Source organism: Herpailurus yagouaroundi, unplaced genomic scaffold (genome assembly GCF_014898765.1).
Source record: "Herpailurus yagouaroundi ecotype Mexico unplaced genomic scaffold, PumYag 183, whole genome shotgun sequence".
Taxonomy (NCBI): Eukaryota; Metazoa; Chordata; class Mammalia; order Carnivora; family Felidae; genus Herpailurus; species Herpailurus yagouaroundi.
The window spans coordinates 4,564,889-4,586,897 of NW_024412414.1; the positions used below are offsets into that span (position 1 = coordinate 4,564,889).

The following is a 22,009-nucleotide window of genomic DNA, read 5'->3' on the forward strand; positions in this document are numbered from 1 at the left end:
GGCCTGGGTGTTTCCCCAGCAAGTCCCTTTGCGGGGGCTGGCTGTGGGCTTCTCCATCCCTCCCATCAGCAACAAGGACGGAGGAGGCCGCTGAGGTCATTGCAGTGTGGCCTTGGCCATATTGGGGGTGACTTAAGGAGACCCCAAGTCTCTCCCCTGCCTCTCAGATCTCAGCGTGAAAATGTCCCAGAGCAGGCATTGCCTTGGAGTTACACACTGTCCCCTCCTTACCTCCTTTCTCCCCATGCAATTGTCTAGGAGAGGCCCCATGTTTATTGAATTGAGTGTCTGTCTATCTAGTGTGTATCAGACCAAGACAGATGTACTCACTGCCTGCATGGATCTTAGAGTCAGCAGGGAGTCAAACAGTAACAAAAACGAGTTACATTACTAATTATTAAAATCATGATAAAAATAAAAGGGATTTCCGGAGAGCTCTGAGACCATTCAAAAGAGAACATTCTCTCTGGGGGCAGGAAGAGGGACAGGTTCAGCCAAAGGAAGTGCTGAGTTAGGTGCAAAGGGGGAAAGAGCTTTCCAGGAAAGGGAGGGAACACCAGGTGCAAAGGCCCTGAGGCAGTAAAGCATTTGCGTTCAAACCGCAGAAAAGAGGCTAGAGTCACAGGAGCACAGTGGTCAGAGGGGGCAGTGAGTTTGCAGAAGAAAGTGAAGGCCACCACTGTACAGGGAGTGGAAGCCACTGGGGGATTTTAAGCAAGGGCCTGACGCTAACACCATATATTCCGTACTTTTGAAATATCCCTCTGGCTGTTGGGCGAAGAATATTGAGAGTGGGAACAGAGAGACCAGCGAGGTGGCTACCAAAGCCCCCCAGGGTGAGCAGTGATGGTGGCCTGGGCCAACGTGCGGGCAGTAGAGGAGAGTGGGCAGATCTGAGACAACCGTTTCTTTGGGTGGGGGAGGTTTTCTGGGTGGTGTAATAGGGTTGGGGGCAAGAGGAGACCCTGATGGGAGACGAGGACAGGACTCGGGGGAAAGAAGCGATGATGGCCATTGTACACAGAGCACCTCCTGTGTGTCTGGCATGTCGCACCTGCCCCCCCCCCATTTTAATCTGCACAACCAGGCTCTGGGCCAGACCCCACAGCCCCTGCAACGGACGAGGTGAAGCGACTCACTCAGCAACACCCAGGTAGTAAGTCATGAAGCCAGGGTTTTAATCCCAGAGTATTTGTCCCCAAGCCCACTCTCTCCAAAGTTTATATGGAGACAAACCTATATTTTCTTGTAGTACGTATTCATTGCCTCTGTAAATTAAATTTGAATTATTCAAATAAAACATGAGCACCTTCTCCTGCTTAAAAATATTTCAGTCAAAAATAGGGTCCCCTTGACCACTATGATTGTACAGTCAATCCGAGCACCTTCTCCTCCACAGAGGTCCCACCTCCATGAGTTTGGAGCAGATCTTTATAGGCCCGTTTGCTACACATTTTCATATATACGTACCCACAGAAAATAGAAGCTGTTGTTCTGTTGAGTTGTCTGTTTTACATATATGGAATCAAACTACATGTTGCTCTGTAACTTGCTTTTTTTCCACTCCCCAGTTTGTCTTGGAGAGCCTTCTCTGGGAGTACATAGAAATGCAACACATTTCTTTTAAATGTTTTTTAACGTTTATTTATTATTGAGAGAGAGAGAGAGAGAGAGAGAGAGAGAGAGAGCGTGAGTCGGGGAGGGGCAGAGAGAGTAGGAGACACAGAATCCAAAGCAGGCTCTAGGCTCCGAGCTGTCAGCACAGAGCCCGACACGGGGCTCACAGACCGCGAGATCATGACCTGAGCCGAAGTCGGACATTTAACCAACTGAGCCATCCAGGCGCCCCCGCATCTCATTTCTTTTAACTGTTGCATAGTATTATTTTATGGACTGCATATACCACAGTGTATTCAGCCCGCTCGCCTTCCAAAGACAGAAAGGCATTTTCTATAAATGTTGTAGCTTTTGAAGGGCTTGCGGATTTTTTTTCCCTTTCAAAATATGAGACTTTTATTTACGTTAATGGAAGAATCCAGACCTCAGTGACAACACAAATATTTGGCAATGCCCAGCCTGGTGACTAAGTTCTCCCATTTTCCTTCAGGTGCTTGGCATCCTGGAAGCTACCCCTTGTCCATTGCCAAGTCTCTGTTGATAGCAAAAGGCTGTCTCAAGAGCAGCAGGAGAATGGTAAAGTTCTTGGCTTTGATTTCAGTGCCAGGTCTGAAGCCTGGCACAGTGTGGAAAGGGTACAGCTATGGAGACTTAAAGATCCAGATTCAAATCCCAGCTTTAGCTCTGTGTCGCTGGGCAAGTTACTTGACATCTCTGAGCCTCGGTTTGACCATCCATCTAATGCGTAGAACTCATAGAATGGCCAGGAGAATTAAATGCAAGGCACGTGGATAGAGGGATGATCACATAACTGCACATACGTGCACATTTGGCCCCCTCTGTCTGCGGTCCCAGTGTAGTGGAGGGATGGGGGTGTGAGGAGCCCCCTGCCTCCCCGAAGGGGTCAGTGAGAAGACATATATACTCTGCCCCTCTGGCGATGTCATGTGGGGGTGGCATTTGAGTTCAGAGGCAAGAAAGGGCTATCTTGGCCGGGTTCTGGGCATCAGCTGTTTGCCAGGCACTTCCCACATCTCTCCTCCTTTCATCTTAACCCCAGAGGACAGCGCAAGATTGTTCCTCAGCTCCAATTTGCAGATGAGGAAACTGAGGCTCACAGAGGGGATGCCATTTGCTCAAGGCCTCAGTAAGTGGTCAAGACCGGCACTCTGCACCTTGGTACGTCCCCACCAGGGAGGCTGCAGGCAGCAGCTGTGCAGAGCGCCCTCTCCTGGGGGGGATAGAGAAGCTCCTCTCATGAGCTCTCCTGTGTCTACGTTCAGCCACCAAGACCCTGTCACAGAAGAGAAAAATGGCTTTTCTGGCCTCCATTTTTCCAAGGGGATGAGATAAAAGCTTCTCAGGGGTCACCTCAGGACAGTCTGAATCACATCCCTTAAATGAGATTGACACACAGAGAGAATATGAAATGGCCATCGTTTGGGGGTGTGCAATAAAGCTCACTGTTCATTTAAGCCAGACTAGCGTCCCCTCCCGTGGTGAAAAGGGCCTCCACCGGGAATCAGGAGCCCAGCCGCAGTGCCACAGCTGAATCACCCTGTGTCTGGGCTGGGTCACTTTCCCGGCTCTGGGTCTTCGTTTCCCTCATCCTCAGATGGGAGGGCAGGGACTGGTGGCCACAGGAATTGTCCTGCTCCAACAGTGGAGAGGCCAGGAGAGGGGACTGGGGAGCCTCAGGGGTAGGGTTACCAGATTTAGCAAAGAAAAATACAGGCCTTCCGGTTCAATTTGAATTTCAGGTAAACAAAAAATAATTCATGCTTTTATTAGTCGTACGTCCCAAATACTGTATGAGATATAACTTATCCTAAAAAAAGTTATTTGCTGTTTATCTGAAATTCAGATTTAACTGGGTTCCTGTATTTTATCTGGCAACCCTATTCAAGGCCCCAGCTCCCCTGAACCCCTCATGCTTGGTAATTGCTATTTTTACAGCTTTAAGATGAGCCCCTGGCCACCCGCCTCCCAACCAAATCGCCACCACCCACTCCCACACTCCCCCATACCCCTGCCCTGTCAGATGGAGATTCTGGAACCATGCGTGGAGAGGTGTTATAGGTGTAAGGATTCCTACCGTGGAGTAAGGGTGGAAACTTGGCCTGACACGGGGAAAAGGCAACTGGTGAATTTAAATCAGTGGAGAAGTTCGTGTCCGCATGTGGGTCAAGGTGGCTTAGAGGGACACAGCATCTGGGGTGCCCACAAGCCCTGGTGCCCTTCCATGCCATGTCCACGTGTATGCACATGAGCCAATGGACGTCGCATCCACGTGCTACGGAGAAAGCGGCCAGTGCTGCAGCCGTGCACGTTCACGCCAGCTGTCAGCTTTGTGTGTGAGCTCCTGCCTCCACATCGCCACCCGTAATTATTAGAGACCCTGGATCCATGGACGACCCCACCTGGGGCCATGATATTTCAGAGACACAGCCGTCCTCCTGTACCCGTCTGTTGGGAATCACTAACACCATGATGTGATCGTGAACTCCAGGCACCTGCCCGCTGTGCACACTGGAATAAAGCCATCAAGTCTCCTCTCTATTTACGGCAACCGGCCAGACACATGCAGGTGCAGACCGTAGGGATGCCCACGGCATGGGCTGTTTTTCTGCAGAGGGGTTGAGCCCAGGTGTGTTAAGCGGCTCTTATGGGTGGCACAGGCTGTCGCTCGTGTGTGCAGGGGCCTCGGGGCGGCCCGGGCATTCACATCCCCATGTCGGGTCGCCAGAGAAGCAGGAGAGGGAAGGAAGTTTCCTAAGGGCCAACTCTCCCAGGCACGAACAGCCTCCTCTAGGGTGTGCTGGAATCGGAATCTAGAAGATAGTGGCAGCGAAGAATGGGTCTGTCGGCCTTTGACCCCAGGGCCAAAACCAGCACAGGAGGGATGTCCAAGTAAGTGTGTTAGTGAATGTCCCGGGTGACAAATGGTTTCAGGGAAGGAAAGAAGAATGATTGCTCTTGCTGGGTAAATCAAGGAAGGCTTTCAGAAGGTGGTAGTGAATTTTCATCTGGGTCTCAGAAGACTGACTAGCTCAACAGGGGGGAGGGGTGGGCCTTCTGGGTCAGGAGCCAAATGAACATAGACACAGCAGACAAACACCAGCAAATGCCAGACATGTTTCAGAGCTTGGCAGCAGAGAGGGATAAACACAGCAAGACCGAGAGTGAGGCGGGAGAAGTCCTTTGGGACAACCTCAGAGAGCCCACCAGCACAGGAGTTGGTCACAGTTGTGAATGGGGAACCATGGAAGATTGTAGAGCAGGGCAGGACCTCTGTCAGCTCGACCTTCAACAGGAACTCCCGGCCCCAGGCTGCCTGATCTCCTCTTCTGGTCTCCTTTCTCTCCTCACCTTGTTCCTAGTTTTTCTCTAGGCTCCTTCAGCCACCAGCAGGAGACAGAAGGTCTGACTGTGGCCTCCATGACCCCCTTGGCTTCAAGTCTGGGTCTGTCAGCTTCTCAAAGCACAACACTCATTCCCTCCTCTGCTGCCTCAAGGCAGGTTGTGAGCTTGACATGCGTGTGCAGCCTTCAGGGAGAGAGACCAGCCGTGGGGGAGCAGGCACCTGCTGCTGAAGGAAGGGAAAGATCGACAAGGCTGGTCCAGGCTCTGTCCCCCACCTGCTGTGTAAGCCGCTCAAGCCACTGCCCGCTCAGAACCTCGGCAGAAACCAGGGTGGTCGGTGAGGCTCGAGGGTAGTGCCATTCCCAAAGCACCTAGCACGTTAGCTACGTCCTCTCCACCCTCTGCCCCTTCTTCAGCCTGTCCCCGCAGGAAGGCTGTTACCACACACATGCCTGGACCCCACTCCCAAGCAGTCAAGTCAGTAGGTCTGGGCTGGCGTCAGAATTTGCATTTCTAACGTGTTTCCAGCTGCGGGTCTGGGAACCAGTAAGTCCTTCACCCAGCACATCGAAGGCCCAGGCCACACCCCAGTCCATTTCAATCAGAATCTCTAGGTTTGAGGCTCAGACATTAATATTTTTCAGAGCCCCTTAGTGATGCCAACATACAACCAAGTTTGGAGCTAGTGGCTTGGGGGTGGCTCAAATAACAGCAGCAACAGTAGCAAGCCTACTGCTTATGAAGCCTTTACCCCGAGCCAGGCCCCTGTCCAACCTAGCACATCCAGTGTGTTCCCTCCCCACAGTGACTCTGTGAGACGAGTGCTGTCCTCATCCCCAAGTTACACACCAGGAAACCAAGGCCCAGACCAGGGAGGTCACCTGCCCAAGGTCACGGAGCTCAGAAGTAGCCTTGGGCAAAGCTCAAACTCTGGTCTCTCCTACCGTTTCACCATTTTGTCTTGAGCATTGTGAAGTCCCAAACATCTCAGCAGTGATGTCTTTGTAAGAGGCCCACTCTCTCTGGCCTCTGACAGGGTGGGAGCATGTGGACCCCCTCCTACGTGAAGCTCCAGGCCACTCACGTGCACACGGACACAGCCACACCCTCGAGTGCGCGCATACCTGCACAGACAGCCTCTCTCACATACTGAGTCACACACCTGCCTTCTGGGTACATTCCCCAGTTTGCACTCTCTTCCCTTTTTTTAAACGCACGCAAGAGCCATGAAGCCCCCTTTGGCCTTCCTGGGGAAGCACTCACAATTTGTTTCATCTGAAATTTACTAAGCACCCCACAGCTGACGGATCAGGCCTGTGTGAGCCAGTGACTTATGTCAGCTTAATCAGGTAAGATCACTGTGGGGCATTTGTTCTGGGCAGACGCAGCCCACCCCTAACTAGATCAGGCTGGAGGAGAGCAAGTGTGACCCCTGGACTCTGTGGCAAGGGGTCTGACTCAGTCGCTATCCCAGCAGAAGGACTCTGTGCCTCAGTGTACATTCCTGCATAATGGGGTGACCCCAATAGAGGAGGAAGAATGTCACAGTTCACAAAGCACTGTCAGAGCCTGGTTCTGTTTGATCCTCAAGCGAAACAACCTGAGGGCCTCCAGAGAGGGTAAGTAACCTACTCAGGGTCACACAGCAAGTGAAGAGGCATCCAAACCAAGACTCGGGACCTAGGTAGGGGTGTGGCGTGGCTGCAGTGGTGGGTGTCAGACAGTCTCAGACAGCAGCCATGCTGACAGAAATATCCAGGAGGCACATTCCAGGCTGAGAGTGACGGTAATGCTGATAGTGTGGTAGTTAGTAGTAACAACTGCATCTATGATTTATGAGGGCCAATATATGCCAAGCACCGGCATCTGGGGGGGCGGGGGCACTTTGTTTTTTGCACTAACGCTGAGCAGCAGATGGAGAGCTACTTTCTCCTTGAAATCATTTGCTCAGACAGCAGGCAGGTTCACTCAGCCAGGCAATGCCCCCCAAATATCAGCCAAATTCAGTGGCAGCATTCATTATGGCTACCTTCCTGGGGTTGAAAAAGTTCTCTGGCGTCCCTCTGCAGGGAACAGGGATGCTCAGCCTTGTGGGGGTCTCAGAGCAGGGAAGAAGAGGTCAGAGGTCATCCAGATGGCTTGCCAACTCTCACCCTGAGCCCCTCCCAATGGCCAAAGGCCCCTACTTTTCACAGAGCCCAGCTGGTTGGCATGAGGAGTTTCACGTCAGTGTCCCCCACACAGGAAAAGCAGAGCCCAGCCCCCAATTACCAGGGCCAAAAGTAAGTCATATGTGACATGCCCCCATTCCTTCTGACCTCTGAATCCCTGCACCTGTGCCTACCTCACCACTCCCTTTTTTTCCTACTTGATTACGCATGTCCTACCTGCAGAGCAGCTTGTAAAAGTTTGTCTCATACAGAAAGATTTTTAATGACTTCAGTGAGGAAATTCAGACAAAGGGAAGAAAGGAGAAGTAAGATGATGATTTACAGGCACAACAGGTACCACTGAGTCCTCTGTGCAGCTCTAAGAAGTGAACTGTAAATTCAGTGCTGAGCTAACAGGCAGGCAAGGGAAAGAGGGCAACAAGATGAGTTCTGCTATCCATTAGATAGCCCCGCCCCGGCACTCCAAGGCCTGCTCAATGAGGACCCCGCGTGGCACCAAAAAGATGTGTCCTCTCCCTTGGAGACCATCTGCCCCCTCTCCTGAGGGGCAAACGGGGGATGCTTCAGCCACATTGGCCTTTCCTGGGGTTTCTTCTGCCATCGCCAACCCTCTTACCCTACCCAGACCCTTTCACCTGATTAGCCCCCACTCTTTCTTCTGAGCTCAACCAATTACACTTCCTCCAGGAAACCCTTCCTGGCACCAGAGCCCCCAACATGTAAAGCAACGTTTGGCTTATAGTAGGTGCTCAATAAATATTTGTCGATTCATTAAATAAGCAAGTGGAAGATTGGATACACACCATCTAATAGGATCCTAACTACTGTCTCTACCTTCAGAGGGGCCGGGGGGAATTCAGGCCTCTTTAGAGAAAAGACTCCTGAGTCGCTGGGGGCCTGGCATCTAGTGACAGGACACCATGGCGGGTTGTCCAGCCTCTGGGTGTGTTTCCCTTTCCTTCCTCCCTAGACATCCATCCACTTCAGCCCACCGGTGACAAAGTCCTTCCCTCTAAGGAAACCAGGATCCCTCCCTCCCTCACTCTTCCTGGTCCCCAGCTCTGTGCTAGGTCCAGACGATGCAAAGACTTCCTCTGCTCCTGCAAGAACTTAAGCTGCTTCTCACTGTCCCCCTGAGCTTTCCTTAACAGGAAACATGTCCCCCAGCCAAGATGAGGCCAATGTTTGGGTCAGAGAGCTCTCATCCACAGGTTCCAGCTCCCTGAGGTCCAGGCACACATCCTTGCTGAGCTAGACATCTGGATTTTTATGTGGAAGTACCTGAGTTTTTAATGCTGGCAACAAATTATCATTTGTTTTATTTTATTTATTTTTGAGAGAGAGAGAGCGTGCACGTGTGCAAGCAGGGGAGGGGCAGAGAGAGAGAAAGAGAGAAACTCCCAAGCAGGCTCCACACTGTCAGCCTGGAGCCCAATGCGGGGTTCAGTCCCACAAATCATGAGATCATGACCTGAGTGGAAACCAAGAGTCAGATGCTCAATCAACCGAGTCACCCAGGCGCCCCTATCACTTTTTTAACACTGTGCAAGTGTGCAGCTGACCAAACAAGACCTCTCTGATGGCCTGAGGCTGCCATTTGCAGCACTCAGGGCTGGGCCTGAAAAAGCTAAGGAGAGAGAAAGGCAATCCACATAGAGGAATGAGGATTAGCGGGGGCACAGGCTTAGAGGCTGGGAACAAATCCAGTTGTGTCCAGGACAGCAGGATAGAAATGAAGCTTGGCGCAAAGGTTATTCTAATATCCCATGATAGCAAACGGCCATTGCAGCAAATAATTGCTGTACAACCCAAGTTTCCCATGCTCTGTGCTTGGCTTTCTCCTATTACATGATTAATAGGACACACAAATTCCGATTCCAATAGAAGAATTTGTACAAGTGCTGGAGGCTTTTTACTGTGAAGGCACAATTGCTACGCCTGTACAATTTTGCACACATTCTTCTCTGCATGGCTCACCACAGTCTACGAGTTACTTTGCTCCCATTTTATTGATGAGGACACTGAGTCTTCTAGGGATGAGATAAATGGCCCAAGTTCATCCACAAACCTGACTTCTTACTCAGATCTGTGTCCTCTGCCTCTTGTGCAAAAAAAAGAAATTCACACTAGAAACCCACAACCCCACACGGCTTCTGACATCAATGCCCAGGCACTGTGGTTCTGAATTTTCAAGGCCTTGTTGGCTTTGTCCAGTGATACTTGACACAGAATGTTAATTTTTAATATGCTAAATGGTGAGATGCTCTTTAATCTAAATTGAATCTCCAGCACCATTCATCTCTCACATTATCTTCCGTTGTTTCTGCTCACCATAATAGGCATGTTCATTTTCAGCCAGAAGGCAGGGAAACTATGAGATTACACTCCTGGGAAAAACATGATAGGTGGATTAGACAGTGGGAAGTCCCACCTGTATGTCCTCAAAACCACTGTCTTCGGATACAAGGTATCAGAGCCACCAGCCCCTATCCTTCCGTCAGGCCAATCCTTCATGTCACCTATGGGGAAACTGAGGCCCCGAGAGGATAAGTGGCTTGTCTGCAGTCATATAGCCCTTCTGCTGTTCCTGTCCTCACATTGACCATCTTACTGATCTCCTCCCCATCTTACTGAAATGCCACCTGTCCAAACAAAGTCTTCCTCCTCCGGCAGGCCATAATTATCACACACACCACCTAAAACTGAGCGACACTAACCAATACCCTCACCCAGTGCCAGGCACAGCACCGGGCACCTTACGCGAGACATCCTGCCAAAGGCCCGCCCAACCCTGTGAAGTAGGCCCTGCTGTTACTCACGTTTTACAGATGAGGAAACTGAGGCACTGAGAGGCGACACCTCTTGCCGAAAGTCACTCAGACCTGGCATCTGAACCTATAACATCTGAGTTCAAGCCCATCTGAGTTCGTGGGGCTGGGTATCCCCATCTCCAGCTCAGCCCACCTTCTTCCCCTAAGAGGAAGAGGGTGAGCAAGATGTCATGGCCACCATCTGTCATCTCAATCACCCTATGTGAGCACCTCAACACCCAAGGTTCCCATCTTGGGTTTATATACTAGGGTGTTTGTTGTGTGGAAACTGCCTAGAGATTTCTAAGTGGGACTGGCCCTACAGAACACACAAATATTTTTATTCTATGAGCTGTTATTTCTAAAAAACAGAGGAGACCTCAGAACCTGCAGGGAGCAGAGCAGGGCAGGGTGTAGTGCTGGGGAGGGGGAAGCCCAGTGAAGATGAGGAAGAGACAAGGAGGCTGTTCTACTCTGGTGCCTCCCTGCTCCTCCCTCTCCCCAATCCATAGCCTTGGGGGTTTCACACCAGCAACCCCAGGGCTGAATCTAGCTCACAGATACATTGTATTTCATCCTAGGCTATTTTTAATGGGAAGATTTTACGTCAAATTCCAGGTGTCCAGCTTCCCTTGGAAGACTGACAGATCTACCACAGTGGTTCCACATTCTCCCACAAGAGCTAAGACATAATTTCCCCCTTTAAAATGACTGAGATTCTTCATGTTGCCCCAGTCCCCACTACTCCCCGTTGCCCCCCACCCACCTACTTTACTCATTCACAAAAGCTGCTCAGCCCCATGGCTCTGCAGATTTGCAACCCCCTGCCCTGTGCTCTGTCCCAGGACCCAAGATCTCAAAGCCAGTCCCATGAATCCCCAGATGAAAGAACCCCTGAACTATGACCAGACTCCCAGAACTGGGGAATACCCACATTTTCAACTGGTCACACTCCAGAACGTTTGAATCACAGACCCTCAGAAGATTCAAAGACTCACTCTCTGTGAATCAATCAGGACAGGCCTAGGAGATAGACTGGCCCCAGTTTTGCTAAGCTTCTTCTTAGTGATGCCCTTATTTATACCAAACCTATGAAGAGTTGTGAATAGACCCCAGCAGGACCACTTCAGGACCTGCAGACCTTGGAACCTGTGGGATCCTTAGGACCCCCCCATCCTACTGAACTCCCCTATTATCAAGACTGAGGCTCAGAAAAAGGAACTGACTGGTCAAAGCCCAGCAAACTGCCATAACAGGCCAGTATTGACTGGTCATAGCCCTTTCCCTCAGAGGCCCCACCACTATCCCCAGTTCTCCTTTCTTCTCTTTATCAAATCCCACTCCCAGGAAAAAGCCTAAAACTCATTCACACCATGGTGTCCAGATCTGATGATGGCTTCCCTCTCCCAGGGAATCTAAAGGAATTGGAGTTTTTATTTCAAGGAATGAAGCCCAAGTGGAATGATTTCAAATGTTGACTATGGGTAGAATTGGACAATTCTTGTCCACACCTTGGAGTGAATGAGTTTGGGAGGGGACTTGCAGACAGGCAAACGGAGCAGGGAGGAGGGACGTGGAAGGCACACCCGACCAAACGTGGCAGGAGGTACACACAAGCCACGCCAGCAGAGGACAGGCCTGATTTGGTTGGGAGGGGGCCAGGTAGTGAAAATGTGGCCGCAAGCATGGCTTGGGGGTCCGATCAAGAGGCCAGAGAGCCAAGCTGAGAAGCATGGACTTTATTCTGGAGGTAGTGCGGAGCCTCCAAAGATTGCTGAGCAGGGAGTAAGGATCGGATTGGTGAGGCAGGGAAAATTGTCTGGAAGTGAAGAAACAGTGGGTTGGAAGTGGGCCGCTATGTCCCGGCCCCACATGATGAGGACTGCACTTCACCCCCATGGTCCATGAGACAGGCCACTAGCCTCCACTGAGTGTATGCCACACCCCAGGCACCGCTTGACCACGTCCTGTGTGTCCCCTGGGAAGTCAGCACTTCCGGCAGGGTGCTCTGTTTGTGTCTCTCACTGCTCTGTCCCAGTGTTTGGAACAGTGCCGGACACATAGTAGGTGCTCAACAAACACTGACCTAACAAATTCTGTCCTGAGATGCTCACAACCACTCATGGGCTACGTACAGTCGTCATCCCCGTCACAGAGGAGGACACTGAGGCTCAGAGCTGGAGGCACAGGCTGGGATTCACACCCAAGGCAGGGGTCTCCAAGTGTGTGCTCGATGAAGAGATCGGGAGGAAATGCAAAGCAGGAACACGGGTGTGGCGGGGGGTGGGTCTGGTATGTGTATGTGCTTCCTGTCGCCCCCATAACAAATGGCTACAGACTGGGTGGCTTTGGGCAAGAGCAATTTATTCTCTCACAGTTCTGGAGACCGGAAGTCTGGAAATCAGGTGTCGGCAGGGCCATGCGGCCTCCAAAGGCTCTAGGGGACATTCCCATCCTTGCTTCTTTGGGCGTCTTCGTGGCTCCGGCGTTCCTGGGCTGGTGGCTGCATCCTGCCATCTCTGCCTCCATCTTCGCATGGCCTGTGTCCTCTGAGTCTGTGTCTTCTCCCTCTGTCACGTAGGAGGACACTTAACACTGGGTTTAGGCCAAGATCCTTAACTATATCAGCAGAGACCGTTTTCCTTATTTCCAAATAAGGTCACCTTCATAGTTTCCATGGATTAGGATGCGGACATATCATTTTGTAGGGGACCACTCTTCACCCCACTTCATGGTGTCTCTGGCATTTCACAGGAGCCCGCTCTGGGCCTGGCACGAGTGCTGGGTGCCTGGCTGGTGCCTGCAAGTTTTCTGCTTTGTTTCCACCACCCCACCCCCATCCCCGCTCTGTGCTTCCCCATGGGGCCAGCCCCATTCAGGACGGTTCCTGGGAAGCTGAGTGTCTTTCCCAGGCCTCCCAGGCCAACCTTCCTGCATTCTGTCCACAGGTTTGCCAGGCACCGCTCCAGATCTGGAAAAGAGAAAGCAGATTTTTGGGCAAAACTTTATACCTCCAAAGAAGCCAAAAACCTTCCTGCAGCTAGTGTGGGAGGCACTGCAAGATGTGACGCTGATCATCCTGGAAATCGCGGCCATCATCTCCCTGGGGCTGTCCTTTTACCACCCGCCTGGAGAGAACAATGAAGGTAAGACCCCAGCGCCCCACCCTGCACCAAATGTGCACCTGCGGTACCCGGGACTCAGCCACGGCTCCTCCAGGTAAGGAAATTGAGGCCCAGGGGACAGGGCCCCACCCACAGCCCCCAGTCCCCAGTTTTCCCATGTGCAAGATGCAAGGATTGCACCAACAGTGGAAGGAACTACAGTGAGCATTTATTGAGCACTTACAGTGTGCCGAGCTCTGAGCTCGGATGTCATCTTCCTAAATCCCCATGAGGTAAGGGCCATGATTAGGTGCATTTTAAAGATGAGGAAAACAAGGAACAGAGATGGGCATTAACTCACTCGAGGTCAACGAGTGGGTGCTGGGCCTGCTACCACCATGGGTGTGATGGCCCCAGGCTTCCTCCTCCCAGTTTCCCTCTTAGGGCTCATCCTTCATGCGTGTGTGAGACTCAGTATCCACGCGACTCCTCCTCTTTCAAGTTCCTATCCCGGAGTTGGTTCACTATCACGCACACACTTGTGAGGCTGACGCCGAACATGTTTTCCCATGTGTGGAGTCCTGGTCTTGAGAGGGCCTCCCAAAATCTGTCCCTGAGTTCTGACTGGGGACACTGCTCCGTTGACAGAGGAAGCACCACCCGCTCATCCAGGGAGGGTTGTGGAGCAGACCTACTCTTGTCAAAGTCAGAACTTAGGACTCCTAATGGAGAACTTCAACTTTCCCTCATCTTTTCATTCCAGAAAGAGAGCACCTGCTAACAGCTAGTGCTTTATCAACTCAATGACTCTTTCCTTTATGATGACACAGTCTTTCAAACCTATGTCACGTTATAGATAGATAGATAGATAGATAGATAGATAGATAGATAGATAGACAGACACATACTATGGGATCACGTAATACATATCGTTTTGTTAGATTTTTACAATCTGATTTTTCATTAGTAAGATGTTATAAACACTTGTTATTATTTATGATTCGACATTTTCCTAGTGAATGTGCTATATCAACAGATAATCCTACTATGTTCATTGCTTCAAGCAAGGAAATAAAAAGTGAATAGCTTATAAGAAATAACCATTATGGGCCTCATTTCCCAGATGAGGAGGTGGTCTCTGAAATTCCTTGAACATCTGTCCCCTCACGCCATCCAAAGCCAGAGTTGCCCAAGTCTATTAGTTGCCCAAGTCTAATGACCGAGTCTCTTAGGCCAACTACCTCAATTTTATGCATAATATTACTAAGTTGCTTTTTATCCGGTGTGACTCTTCCCAGAAAGGGTTTAAAGACACAAGAAGGGCACATCTCACAAGATGAAGTTGAACAGAAAAGACAGACAGGAAAGGAATGGAAGCAAATAAACCAACCATATTTCCTGCCATGACTGAGATTTAAATTTGACTTTAAGCTTCCTGGATGCCAAGGCAGAAAGGGAATTAGGATGACTTTCTTAGCTCAGGCTATCAACAAGGCAGGAAAACAGTTTCTTCGGTTGGTAGCGTGTCCCCTGACAGTGAATTCTGGGATGAACTTTCACATAGGGCCTTATAAGAGATGCATATTGGGCAACAATCTTTGCAGGAGTTTCACAGAAAATGTAGAAGGCTACACATGGCTACTTGAATAAGCCTTGAACTCAGCTAAAGGTGCAACACACAACCATAATAATAACGATCATTCTTCTAACTATTTGTGTAGCCGGCACTAATTGGGAGAATTTACAGTAGAAGTTCATTTGATCTTCACAAGAACCCTGTGGGTAGGTGCTGTTATCATCCGGGAGCCGAGGCCCTGAGATAGTAAATGACTCGCTAGGTCACACTCTAGGAAGCAGCAGAAGCATGACTCAGACCCAGACGTTCTGGCTTCCGAGCCCACGCTCTATCACTCAGCTGCATTTCCTCAGGAAGGGACAGGACTGAGTCAATGCTCCCAGGTAAATGGCTTCCTGTGACCCAGTTTAGTGCAAGATAGAGAAGTCAGAGGGCAGATGGTAGAGGGGGCTCCCGTGAGAGAACGGATTAGCTCCAAGTGCGTGCCAGGAGGAGCCTTCCCACACACAGCCCTCCAAACAGAGGGCTGCCATCTCTTCCCTTCTAGAGACATGGAAACCAAGGCCCAGAGAGGGGAAGAACCTACCCAAGGTCACACAGCTTGTTAGGCAGTAAGGCTCGACTTTCAATCCAAGTCTTCTAGTTCTTTCCACTGCCCCTCCCTACCTCTAGCTGAGACACTAGCTCAGGCCAGGCCTGGGTGGATGAGGGCAGCCACCGCACATATCCCAGCACCAGAGAGTGAAGTTCCTGCACTTTGTGGCTATACGTTCTCCCCAATGCCCAGGCTCTGGCCTGAGCTCTGAGTTCTGGACTTTCCATGTTGCCAGGCCCACCGCCCTGCCAAGTCAGACTCAAGCTTCATCAGTCATGTCCAGAATGATGCTAGTGATGGGTTTACAAACCGTAGAGCCTTGCGGCACCCACCGCACTTTCCTGTTTGCTTCCTTGGCTCCGAGTCCTCCAGATACTTGGGGGAGGTCACACAGCATGCTCATGACAGAGCTGGGATTGGCACACCAGTGTTCCCAACTCCCTGTTCATGGCAGCTCCCCTAGTGTCAGAGTGCCAGCAGAGTGACAGGCACATAGTAGGTGTTTAGAAAACGTTTGTGTCTCTTCTAGTTTCGAGAGCCTATATTTGATGCCGGGCCCTGGTAACCTTCTAGAAAGTCACTTTCCCATTTTACTGATGGACAAGAAAAGTAGGCCCAGAGAGGCCTGGAAGTTCCCTGAGGTCACACAGACAAAAGCCGAACCTTACAAAGCCCCAGGTCCAGGGAGAGCAGCTGCGGGCTGCTCAGAACCTGTTCCTGCCCCAGCCCAAGGGGCCCCAGAGGAGACCTCAGCAGGGCCTGCCCAGTGCCCCCCTTCTTTCCATTTCCCCATCTCTTTTCCCTGATTGCATCTGGGGCAGCAGGAGTTGTTCCCAGGGTCCGGCAGCTCCTGGTAGCTGAAGGCCTAACCCAGCAATCCACAGCCCCACTCTGGCCCACCCAAGGCACAGAGTGACCATCAGACAGTTATCAGAAGGAAGGAAAATCAAATGGGCTTTGGCCAGCAGAGTGCCCTCAAGGACCCAAAGGGCTCCTTGGTATAGAACCAGCAAAGGCAACAGGCCGGGTTGGGAGTCAAGGGAACAGAGTATGAACCCTGCTCAGTTACCACCCCCTTGGCTTCCAGAAGCCAGTCCAGGGAGAGTAGCTCATACAAAGGAGACCATTTATCTTGCACCCAACAGATGCCAGGCCCTTACTAGGCCCTGGGGTCACAAAGTCATCCCACATTACAGCTGTGCAAACTGAGACTCAGACAGACCAAGTCACTTACCCAAGGTCACACAGCAGAGCCTGGATTCAAAGTCAGTCTTTACAATTCCAGACCCCAAAGGCTTTCCATGGTCCTGGGCTATCTCTGAGTGTCCTAAATGCTGCAGTGACTGCTGTCATCTGTAAATGGGGGGTGGGGGGTGGGGAACACCGATGAAATACACAACAGGGAAAGAATAGTCTTCCCATTTACAAAGCATGTAGCAGAGGCAGAGAGTAATAAAAGTCCCATAAAGCAAAGAACTGGGGCTCTGTATCTCAAGTACTCCCCTGAAGCCCAAAAGAGCACATTTCCATGGATTGGGTTTCTGTTTAGAAAGGTTCACCTGTGTTTCCCAGGCTTTGGGGCTTCTGGTGTCATTCATGATGGTGGAGGGGTGCCCTTGTTTGCCTCCCCCGGTCATCGCAGCTGAACTCCAGCTGGACGCCTCCATAGCTTGGGGCCCCAGGCTCCATCCAAGGCTGGCTGTGAATTTGAATGCATTTAGGCACTCTGCACACCGAATGACAAAAAACAGCAGCTTTCACTCTTTGTTGGCTATGTGCTCAGGAGGGTGAGTGCTTTACGTAAACGCTCTCCCTCTGTCCTCTCAGCCACTTTCGAGGGAGTGTCTGTCACCACCCCCATTTTGCAAATGAGAAAACTGAGGCACAGTGGTTAAGTAGCCCGGTCATAGGCACCCAGCAGTGCCTGAATCACAGCTGGGATTCAAGCTCAAGGCTGGCCCGACGGCAGTTACATTAGCATGATTATGATTATCATCAGCACTAAAGGCTGGTCCAGTTAAGCAGTTTAAGATTATTGCAAAAGTCTGAAATTTCAAAAGAAAAAAAGAGTGACATCGAGGACCTTGTGCAGTGATGCGGTTGTTTACTAGTCTGCAGAGTGTGACTTGTTTGGTGAAAGCTGTGGAATTTCACCAGGAGTGATACATACTGCTGGGCCACATGATTCTTTACCGTCCCAAGCTTAGGCCCACCAGCTAGCCTGGACCTCCACCCCTCCAGGGGCTGGAAAACATTCCCTGGTACCACTTGGCCTTATGGTCATGTTGCTTCTGACCCTCTGGCTTCCCAGAAGCTCCTGCTGGGATCTCTCAAAACTGTTCTCTCTTCCTTGGGGCTGAAGTGGACTTCCAGACAGTTAGCCAAGGGTCTTTGGCAACGTGAAGCCAGCACATGGCAGAGGAGGCCACTGGGCTCAGGGACAGTAGGCAGACCAGATCCAGATTCCAGGCCTGGATTCAAACTCCAGATCTGCTGTATGACCCCAGGTGAGTTGCCAGCCCTCTCTGAACCACTTCTCTTGGTCAGCTTGAGAACTAAAGTGAGTGCTTGTCACAAGTCACTTGTGAATGGTCCAGTACCCTGCCCTGCCACCACAAAAGGAAAGCTCTCTGAGTTTTCCGGGGATGGATAGTCTGATGCTACTCGGGTCACTTTCCATAAAAAGGGCTGTTCACCACCTCCTGGTGGAGAAAAGGGGCTGGGCTAGTCCTGGCTGTCACACCTACCTTGGCTGTTCCCTCACCTCTCTGAGCCTTAGTTTCCTCATCTGTAAATGGAGGTAACTCTCCCTCTCTGGGTCCTTTAGGGGACACAGGAGGCAGGGTGCATGGAGGGGCTTGGAAAGACCCTAGGACCTAGTACTGCCTGGGCAGGGCCTGAGGCTTTTGTATCAGATAAGCCTGCTTTTTTCTTCTTCTGTTCACATGGTGGTCCTGGCAGGCCTCAAACAGTTTGGGGAACCAGACTGGGATGTTCAACAGTGCAAGAGTGTATGGGATGCACGGTCACTGTAGGACAGATGAGCAGCCTACAGCCTAAAGGGTGGCATCAAGTCCAACCAGAGATGCAAAAGGGCTGTGTGCTAAGCTCTAGGTGGGGCTTTCACCTTCCTCTCCTGGAACCTGGGAGGAGGTCTCCGTGACTCCAGTTTTGCAGAGAAGGACACTGTAGCACAGAGAGGACAGTGAGTTACCCAGGATCACGCAGGGGCAGTGGCAGAATTAGAACCAGCTCGTTGGAGGTCAGGCCCAGCATCGTGGTTCCTGCCCCCCAGCCTGCTGTCTGCAGGCCTGCCTCACAGTTGCTGGAAGAATGGAAAGAAAGCACATCAGCCAAACTGCCCTCCAGACCCTGATCAATACTGACCACGTTCGTCCTGTTACATCCTCACTTTTTCTCTTTCTTCGTGAATCAGGCCTGTCCTCTGTGCTGGGTCTGTGCTGGAGCCACCATGGACCTTACCTCACTGAAGTTCAACCCTCACAATAGGTCCCCCAGATAAAGAATATCCATCCCTTTTTACAGATCTGAAAACTGAGGTTCAAAGAGATGGAGTCGTTTGTCTAAGATCCCACTCCTAGAACCAACACAGAAAACTGAAGGGCTCACCACCCAGACACGTTGGATAAATTGGATCGTGTTCATCCAGTTATCAACGTTTTTTACTTGGGGAGCTGGGATTTAAATCCAGGCCCGTGAGGCCCCTCCTGCCTGGCTGACCCCACCCTGCCTGCTTCCTTCTGCCCTCTGCAGGATGTGCGACGGCCCAGGGAGGGGCAGAGGATGAAGGGGAGGCGGAGGCAGGCTGGATCGAGGGGGCGGCCATCCTCCTCTCTGTCATCTGTGTGGTCCTGGTCACGGCCTTCAATGACTGGAGCAAAGAGAAGCAGTTCCGGGGCCTGCAGAGCCGCATTGAGCAGGAGCAGAAGTTCACCGTGGTTCGGGCTGGCCAGGTAGTCCAGATCCCTGTGGCCGAGATTGTGGTTGGGGACATCGCCCAGGTCAAATATGGTAAGTGTCCCAGCCACAGAGCCAGGTGCTAGAGCTAGAGTCTGGGCAGAGGCGGGACAGGACAGGCAGACCCAAAGAGGCTGGCCCAGGGAAGGGGGTTGGTTCCTGAAAGCTAATCGCAAGGCAGGATGTCTTCTGAGATCCTTTGGGAGGTAGAAGGCTACTTCCTGGAGGAGGTAGGATTCCGGAATCCTGAAAGTCAGAAATGGCAGATACATGGCACATGTGCTACCACTCTCAAAACCTCCACCTGTAACAGACATTACTAATCAATCACAATTCAAAGCCTAGATACAGAAGCCTTCTCAACATAATGCTCCAAGGACCACTGACACTCAGAATGGGTTTATGAGACAAAATCCCTTTCCCATCTATAATTGAGCTGTTGATGGATGGTTGTTGGGCTAGAGAGGGTGTTGTAGGGAGTGGACGTGGATGGGCCTGTGATACTACCGTGGAGAGAGTGGGCAGGCTGGCTAGTGCCAAAGGGGGTATAGGTGAGATATGTCCTGGGTAAGTAGAGGCAGACGATGGGGAAGAGATTGGAGTTCCCTCTTCACTCCACCTTAGGGGGCTTGGTTTCCTCTGATAAAGTGGCCTGTCATACGGTCTCCTCAGCCTAGCCAAGACAGACTAGTCCCTCCTAGAAGAATTTTCCAACCTGTAGTTGAGACCAGAGAATGAATCATTGAGAAAACTGGGCCCCAAATCCACACCAGGCCAAGAGAAGCACTTTATAAACAGAAGTACAAGCCCACTTGAGCTAGGATTGTTCTTGGGCCCAGCCTCAGCCCTCCAGGCCTTGCGCCATTCACCTTGGCTCCAGTCTTCAGCTGCCTATTGGCCTGTGATGAGTGCCATCTTGGTTCCAACACCCTGGGAGCTCTAGGCAGCTGGTCCCCAATGGTGAACTTGACCTTGCAAACACACCTTCAAAGGAATGTTCCCAGACCCTCCAGCCACCTGAGACCCTGCTAACTCGATTGCCCTTCCTACCACCAGGTGACCTCCTCCCTGCTGACGGCCTCTTCATCCAGGGCAATGACCTCAAAATCGACGAAAGCTCCCTGACAGGAGAGTCTGACCAGGTGCGCAAGTCCGTGGACAAGGACCCCATGCTGCTGTCAGGTGAGATGTGGCCCAACGGTGGGTCACTCCCATTGCCAGTTCCTGCCTCTATGCTGTGGGGGGCACCTGTGTCCCCTTCATGAGGCTGGAAGTTCTCAAAGACTTTGTTCCTTGGCTTCAGATCTCCAGCCAGCTCAGCCCCAAATGACAACTCCCTCCCTTTCCCCCCAACAACCGTACTTTGAGCCTACTGTGCACTTAGCACTGCTCCAGGCCCTGGGGATAGTGCAGTAAAGAAAATCTACAGAGAATCCCTGCCTTCATAGAACTTACTTTCTAGTGACTTAGTCTTCTGAAAAGTCAAACACCAGAGGCTGTTCTTATCAGGGATAGGGAAGGATTGATCGGGTGACAGTTATGTTCAATACCTACCATGTGCCAGGCACTGGGCTGGGTACTGGGGATACAGCAATGAATGAGGCTGACAAGGCCCCTGCCCTGAGAAGCTTGTGGTGCAGTGAGAAGCCCCAGACATTGTGAAAACTCCAGAAGGTGGTGGGTCTATGATGAAAATAAAGCAGAGCGATGGAAGGCAGGTGGCTGCGGGGGGCGGGGGGGCCATGTTTGAGGTGAGGTGTGAACGATGAGAGAGAGCCGGCCTAGTGACTATTTGTGGGGAACGTACACGAGGGAACAACAAGTGCAAAGGTCCCGACGCAGGAGGAAATTGAGTAAAATGGACGGGGTGGAGGGCCTCGATGCCAGCTCTTGAAGAGTTAGTTTTGAAATGTCTAAGTGTGACGAGGGTCATCTGGAATAGTTTTAAGCAGTGAACTAGTCACATTGCATTTGTAAAATCTCATTCTGGCTGCTGCAGGGGGCAAGAGAGGAGGTAGAGAGACCTTGCAGAGGTGAGGCACCTGCTGGATGAGACAGTTCCTTCGAGGGGACACACAAAGGGTCTCATTGCTCAGCGCGGCTCGGGAAACATCCTCTGAGAAGCTGCCCTGGGCCAGGCCCCCACAATGATTCTGAGCCTCCTCCTAACCATGAGGGCCTCCAGCCTGTAGACTGCAAACAGCTCATTCCACAGTAGAGGAGTGAGAAGACGCGAGAAAGCCAGAAAAGGGACAGAACCACTTAAATTGAAATTGAGCTGGGTTTTAAAGGGTGAGTAGGAGCTCGCCAAGCAGAATTATAGAGGAAGGGCCTCAGAGCAGAGGCAAATGTGTGCAGAGACACAGAAGTCTGAAGGAATATGGGGTGTCCTAGCAATACACAGAGGACAATCAGCAGGTCTGCAGGGTAGGTTGGGAGAAAGGAGTGAGAATCGGAGCTGGGGCATTTATTTATCCAGAACATACGTAACCAACATTTGTTAAGTAGCTCCAGTTTGCCAGTGGTTGGTGGGACAAGTAAGGTCCCTACCTTCCTGGAGCTTAAAATCTAGTAAAAGGAAACAGACAATAAAGGAACAAGCAAGTAAATATGTAAGATAATTTCAAATATTCAGATGACATTATACCACTGTAATGAGATAGAGGCTCTGAGAAAGGGGACAGGAGTCTTTTTGGTCAGGGAAGGCCTGTCTGAGGAGGTTTCTTGTGAGCTGAAACCAGCACAATGAGAAGAAATAACACTCCAGGGAGAGGGACAGGAAGTGCAAAGGCTCT

General features: G+C 51.2%; 1 protein-coding gene across 14 annotated transcripts in view; it reads left to right on the forward strand.

Moving 5' to 3' along the window:
- Positions 1-22,009, forward strand: part of ATP2B2 (ATPase plasma membrane Ca2+ transporting 2) — a 388,866-nt gene that overhangs the window by 291,008 nt on the left and 75,849 nt on the right. For all 14 annotated transcript variants that reach the window (XM_040491970.1, XM_040491982.1, XM_040491969.1 and 11 more), the window contains 3 exons: positions 12,910-13,107; positions 19,011-19,268; positions 20,271-20,396. In XM_040491970.1, coding sequence (XP_040347904.1) covers positions 12,910-13,107; positions 19,011-19,268; positions 20,271-20,396 — 582 coding nt within the window. The remainder of the gene's footprint in view (positions 1-12,909; positions 13,108-19,010; positions 19,269-20,270; positions 20,397-22,009) is intronic.